This window comes from Chiloscyllium plagiosum, chromosome 19 (assembly GCF_004010195.1).
Source record: "Chiloscyllium plagiosum isolate BGI_BamShark_2017 chromosome 19, ASM401019v2, whole genome shotgun sequence".
NCBI lineage: Eukaryota > Metazoa > Chordata > Chondrichthyes > Orectolobiformes > Hemiscylliidae > Chiloscyllium > Chiloscyllium plagiosum.
The window spans coordinates 64,440,863-64,447,961 of NC_057728.1; the positions used below are offsets into that span (position 1 = coordinate 64,440,863).

General features: G+C 43.2%; 1 protein-coding gene across 2 annotated transcripts in view; it reads right to left on the reverse strand.

Moving 5' to 3' along the window:
* Positions 1 to 1,589: 1,589 nt before the first annotated feature.
* The window catches only part of pah (phenylalanine hydroxylase), a 102,927-nt gene continuing 97,417 nt past the window's right edge, over positions 1,590 to 7,099 (reverse strand). For both annotated transcript variants that reach the window (XM_043708757.1, XM_043708756.1), the window contains 2 exons: positions 3,989 to 4,104; positions 1,590 to 2,354 (listed from right to left, as the gene is read on the reverse strand). In XM_043708757.1, the coding sequence (XP_043564692.1) occupies positions 2,311 to 2,354; positions 3,989 to 4,104 (160 nt within the window). In that variant the 3' untranslated portion in view covers positions 1,590 to 2,310. The remainder of the gene's footprint in view (positions 2,355 to 3,988; positions 4,105 to 7,099) is intronic.

The window sequence follows — 7,099 nt, forward strand, 5'->3', positions numbered from 1 at the left end:
TTGTACTAGCCTCCATTACTTCCTCTGGCAGCCCATTCCACACATGCACCACCCTCTGTGTGAAAAAGTTGCCACTTATGTCTCTTTTGTATCTTTCCCCTCTCACCCTAAACCTATGCCCTCTAGTTCTGGACTCCCTCATCCCAGGAAAAGACCTTGTCTATTTACCCTATCCATGCCCTTCATGACTGTATGAACCTCTATATGGTCTCCCCTCAGCCTCCGAAGCTCCAGGGAAAACAGTCCCAGCTTTTTCAACCTCTGCCTATAGCTTAAATCCTCCAACCCAGGCCATATTCCTGTAAATCTTTTTCTGCACCCTTTCAAGTTTCACAGCATCCTTCCGATAGGATGGAGACCAGAATTGCATGCAATATTCCAAAAGTGGCCTAAACAAAGTCCTGTACAACCTCAACATGATCTTCCAACTCCTGTACTCATTACTCTGACCAATAAAAGAAAGTATACCAAATGCCTTCTTCACTATCCTATCTACCTGCGACTCTATTTTCAAGGAGCTATGAACCTGCACTCCAAGGTCTCTTTGTTCAGCAACACTCCCTACGACATAGAACATAGATAGAACAGAGAAAAGTACAGCACAGAACAGGCCCTTTGTTCCACGATGTTGTGCCGAGGTTTAATCCGAATGCAAAATATAATAACTTAACCTATGCACCCCTCAACTCACTGCTCTCCATGTGCATGTCCAGCAGTCACTTAAATGTCCGCAATGACTCTGCTTCCACTACCACCGTTGGCAACGCGTTCCATGCATTCACAACTCTCTGCATAAAGAACCTACCTCTGATGTCTCCTCTATACCTTTCTCCTAATATCTTAAAACTATGACCCTCTCATACCAGTCAATCCTGCCCTGGGGAAAAGTGTATGGCTATTGACTCTGTCTATTCCTCTCATTACCTTGTATACCTCGATTAGGTCTCCTCTCTTCCTCCTTCTCTCCAGAGAGAAAAGTTCGAGCTTATTCAACCTTTCTTCATAAGGCAAGCCCTCTAGTCCAGGCAGCATCCTGGTAAACCTTCTTTTCACCCTCTCCAAAGCCTCTATATCTTTCCTGTAGTAGGGCGATCAGAACTGGATGCAATATTCCATTAAGTGTATAAGTCCTGATAAGATTTGCATTCCCACAATGCAACACCTCACATTTATCTAAATTAAACTCCATCTGCCACTCCTCAGCCCATTGGCCCATCTGGTCAAGATCCCGTTGTAATCTGAGGTCACCTTCTTCGCTGTCCACTACACCTCCAATTTTGGTGTCATCTGCCAACTTACTAACTATACCTCTTATGTTCATATCCAAATCATTCATATAAATGATGAAATATCCAATTTTTACTGCATCTTCCTGATGATTAGAAACAGTGAATTTGGCACAATTACATTAGAATTAGTACTCACTGTTCAAGATCTGTATCATTTCCAACACCACGACTATATCAAATGGGACAGATACACATTTTCTGAAGATTGATTATAGTTTCTGATGCAGTAAATGTAGAAAAATGCTTGCTTTGGCAGGAGGTTTGTACCAGAGGATGCAGATTGGGAAAATAACTAATGGCGAAGATGAAGATACATTTTATTTGACACATTGAGTTGCTGTGATCTAGGCCGAAGGGCCTGTTTCCACACTGTAGGGAATCTAATTGAACCTAATCTAATCTAGAATGTATTGCCTGAACAAATAGTGGAAATTGATTCAATACGCACCTTCAATTTTGAATTCGATAAACTTTTGAAATTTTTTTTAAAAAGCGTCATGTCTATGAGGGCTCCTACTACTTGGGCAAAAATAATTAAGCATCTCTTTCAACAAAGCAGCAATGATATGACACCTGAATAATCGCCTTCAATGCTATATAAGCAAATGAATAAAATGCAAGTTACAAAGAATTAGAATGGTTGTCAATAAAGATGCAATACCTCCAACATGCCTTTTTATACCTCGGGACTGTGGATGTATCACCCCTGGAATATTATTAGTCAACTTGAAAGAATTGGTGATGCAAGGTTAGATTGATATCCTTACAATCACCTTTTGAATTGGAAATAAATGTCACAGGACTCTAACTTCTTCAAAGTTTTCCCTAAAATGGGCTACCTCACTTGGAAAATTGAGTGGGTTGAATGGGGCAAATTGCACACAATGTATATGAGATGGGTAGGCATAAGTGATCAGGTTGGTGGCTGAATACACTGTTCTCATTCTGTACAATTTTAAAGAGTTCCCGCACACTTATTGATAACTTGGCTTTTACAGGAAGTAATTATGATTTGCCGTTTTCACTGAAGTTTCCTGAGGGCATGGTAGAGAGTTCCCATTTCACCTGCAAATTTTAAACAGCAACAGTCAGAGATTATTCACTTTCTGTTCAAACAATTGTAATATCGTAAGATTCCAGTTACTAACATTTAATTTATTGTGTGTTTTTTCTATGACTCATCTGCCCTATCTCTGCAATCTCTTTCAGACTCTCTGAGACCTCTACACGCCTCCAATTATTGTCACCTACTCACCGTCGATTTTAATTGCTCTTCCATTTGTAGCTCTGTAATCCCTCCTTAAACCTCCTCACCTCTCTATCTTTCTTTCCTCCTTTAAGATGTTCTTTGAAACTCACTGCTATCATCAAGCTTTTTCTCACTTATTCCATCATCTCCTTGTGCGGCTAAAAACCGGTTTGTTTGCTACCTATGCTCTGAAGCATCTTGGAGGATTTTACTATATTAAGGGCATCATATAAATAAAGGTTGCTTTTGCTGTGTTCACTCATTATTGGATTCATACAGCTTCCAACCCAATGATAAACATTCTATTATTCCATAGCATTTATAGCACAGAAATAAACTAGTTCTTCCAAGCCTCCTCTCACCTCTCTTCATTTAATTGTAGTCTAAAGCCTTCATTCTTTTCTTCCTCATGTGTTTATACATGTTATCCTTAAATGTATCTGTGTTATTTGCCTCATCTCCTCCCTGTGTTCCACATTCTCAACACTATTTGGGTAAAGACATTTCTCCTGAATTTCTGATTGGATTTATTAGTATCTCTTACATTTATGATACTTAACTTTGGACTCTGCATAAATAGAATCATCTCCTTTATACCATTGAACTGCATCTTCCACCTGTCTGTCCATCCTTTAATCTTTCCCAATCCCGAACACAATTTGTCACACCAATTAAAAAATTACAATACTAATTCCTTGAAATCCTATACCATGATTATTAGTGGTTGTTGAGGGTCTTCTTGAGAAAGGTGCCTCTTCCCTTGCCAAAGCCAGTTGATGGACTGACAATGCACAGGTCAGGAATATGATGGGATACCCTCTACATGCTTGGATAAGTACCAATCCAATATCACTCAAGACGCTTGACACCATTCAGAACAGAGCAATCCGCTTGACTGGCATCCCTTCTGACACCTTAAACATCGATTCCGTCCACCACCAGTGTGCAATGGACACAATATGTACCACTTATGAGTTACACAGCAGCAACTCAACAATAGTCACTCAGTAGCACCTTCCAAACCCACATCCACTTCTACCTAGAAGGATATAGGAGCAGATACACAGAAACACCATCAGCCACAAGTTCCCCTCCAAGCCATTCACCATCCGGACTTGAGAAGATCTGGGTTTTTTTTAGTCAATATCCTGGAATTCCCTTGCTAACGGCATTATGGGTGTCCCTACAGTACATAATCTATAGCGGTTCAAAAAGGCAGCTCACAATTACCCTCTCAGAGGCAAATAGGGACAGGCAATAAATACTGGCCCAGCCAGTGACACATAGATCCCACAGAATGAATAAAAAAAGTCCCTACAATTTCCCAATCCAAAGTAATTTAATACAGGTTGAATTAGGCCTACAAAAAAATGGGTCAGAGGCACAAATGTTTCCTGGAACTATTCAGAACTGGTAAGAAAGCCTGAGCATTCAGAGAAAAAACACTTACTGCTGATGTTGTCAACCAGGTTCTTTAGCTGTTCAATGTTGTCCAGAACTTCAATACTTTGGGTGTAAGAGTTATAACGGACAGAGAAGGGCCGAGGGATTGTTTCAGCAAATTTCCTTTGAAGGAGAAAGAAAGATGAGTATCAATTGGATTAGTTTGGTTCCCAGGTAAAATCAGGAGGGTTATTTTGCTGCTTAAATATTGTTGTCACTTGTCAGGAAGTACTCTGACATGGGCTCTCATCAAGCTCTGACAATGCAAAATCAGCAATGCCATGGAAACAAGCAAAATAAAACTTCCTGAGAGATTTGATTGTTCAGTTTTCTATTGCTTATTGGGTGATGATTGAAAGAAAGAACTTGACTTTGTTTAGCACCTTTTACAATTTCAGGTCATTCCACAGTGGTTTACAAATAATGTTGCACTTTTAGAAGTGCAGTTACTATTCCAGGAAACAGGAGTGAGAGTCTGCATGCAAAAAGTTCCAGGAACGGGCAACAAGATAATCTGCAGAAATTGCTGGAAATGCTCATCAGATCGGGCAACATTTGTAAAGAGAGAAACCAAGTTCATAGGTGGAATTCTCCCATTTTCCATTAAAGTAGCTGGAGTGACTTTTCTCACCAATCACCTACTCTTCATCTTAATTAGTCATGTAACTGGGCTCTCGGGCACCTTCCCTGTGAGATCATATGGCTGGAGACGTGGCAGCATCCAAGGAGCTTCAAAATCGACGTTTCGGGCAAAAGCCCTTCGGGCAAAAGCACTGAACGCACAGCCCATCAGCCTGTAACTGAACACCAAACACACAGATGCTCAGCCTGTGACTGAGCACGGAACACACTGACTGTAAGCCTGTAACTGAGCACCGAACACAGACTGTCAGCCTGTAACTGAACACCGACCATGCAGCCTGGCAGCCTGTAACTAAGCACTGAACACCGGAGACTGTCAGTCTGTATTTGAGCACCAAACATAGACTGTCAGCCTGTAACTGAGCACCGACCATACAGCCTGTCAGCCTGTAACTGAGCACTGAACACACAGGCTATCAGACTGTATCTGCGCACTGAACACGCTGACTGTCAGTCTGTAACGGAGCAATGAACACACAGACTGTGAGCCTGTAAATGAGCACAGATCACACAGCCTGGATTAGTGGTGCTGGAAGAGCACAGCAGTTCAGGCAGCATCCAAGGAGCTTCGAAATCGATGTTTTGGGCAAAGGCCCTTCACAGACTGTGAGCCTGTAACTGAGCACTGAACACACAGCCCACCAGCCTGCAACTGAACACCAAACACACAGATTGTCAGCCTGTAACTGAATACTGAACACACAGACTCTCAGTCTGTAACTGAGCACAGAACACACAGACTGTCAGCCTCTAACTGAGCACTTAACACACAGACTGTCAGCTTGTAACTGAACACTAAACACACAGATTGTCAGCCTGTAACTGAGCACTGAACATCCAGACTGTCAGCATAACTGAGCACCAAACACAGGCTCTCATCCTGTAACTGAGCATTGAACTCAGAGCCCATCAACCGGTAACTGAGCACTGATCACATAGCCTGTCAACCTGTAACTGAGCACTGAACACACCGACCGTCAGCCTGTAACTAAGCACTGAACACACTGACTGTCAGCCTGTAACTGAGCACTGAACACACAGCCTGTCAGCCTGTAACTGAGCACTGAACATACAGCCTGTCAGCCTGTAACTGAGCACTGTACACACTGACTGTCAGCCTGTAACTGAGCACTGAACACACAGACTGTCGGCGTAACTGAGCACCAAACACAGGCTGTCATCCTGTAAGTGAGCATTTAACTCACAGCCCCATCACCCTGAACTGAGCACTGATCACATAGCCTGTCAGCCTGTAACTGAGCACTGAACACACTGACAGTCAGCCTGTAACTAAGCACTGAACACACAGCCCATCAGCCTGTAATGGAACACTGAACACATAGACTGTCAGCCTGTAACTGAACATTGAACACACAGACTGTCAGCCTGTAACTGAGCAAAGAACACACAGCCTGTAACTGAGAACTAAACACACAGCCTATCCAATTGTAACTGAGTACCGAACACAGCCTGTCAGCTTGTAACTGAACACCGACCACACAGGCTGGTAGTCTGTAATTGAGAACTGAACACATAGACAGTCAGCTTGCAACTGAGCACTGAAAACACTGACTGTCAGCTTGTAACTGAGCACTGAACACACAGACTGCCAGACTGTAACTGAGTACTGACAACAGGCTGTCAGCCTGTAACTGAGCACTGAACACACAGCCTGTCAGCCTGTAACTGAACACCAATTACACTGACTGTCAGCTTGTAACTGAGCACTGAAAACACAGACTGTCAGACTGTAACTGAGTGCTGAACACAGCCTGTCAGCCTGTAACTGAACACCAATCACACTGACTGTCAGCCTGTAACTGAGCACCCAACACACAGCCTGTCAGCCTATATCTGAGCACTGAACACACAGCCCATCAGCCTGTAACTGAACACCAAACACACAGACTGTTAGCCTGAAACTGAGCACCGAACACACAGCCTGTCAGCCTGAAACTGAGCACTGAACACACTGACTGTTAGCCTGTAAGTGAGCACTGAACACACAGCCCATCAGCCTGTAACTGAACACCAAACACACAGACTGTTAGCCTGAAACTGAGCACCGAACACACAGCCTGTCAGCCTGAAACTGAGCACTGAACACACAGCACATCAGCCTGTAACTGAACACCAAACACACAGATGCTCAGCCTGTGACTGAGCACGGAACACACTGACTGTAAGCCTGTAACTGAGCACCGAACACAGACTGTCAGCCTGTAACTGAACAAAGAACACACAGCCTGTAACTGAGAACTAAACACACAGCCTATCCAATTGTAACTGAGCACCGAACACAGCCTGTCAGCTTGTAACTGAACACCGACCACACAGGCTGGTAGTCTGTAATTGAGAACTGAACACACAGACAGTCAGCTTGCAACTGAGCACTGAAAACACTGACTGTCAGCTTGTAACTGAACACTGAACACACAGACTGTCAGACCGTAACTGAGTGCTGAACACAGCCTGT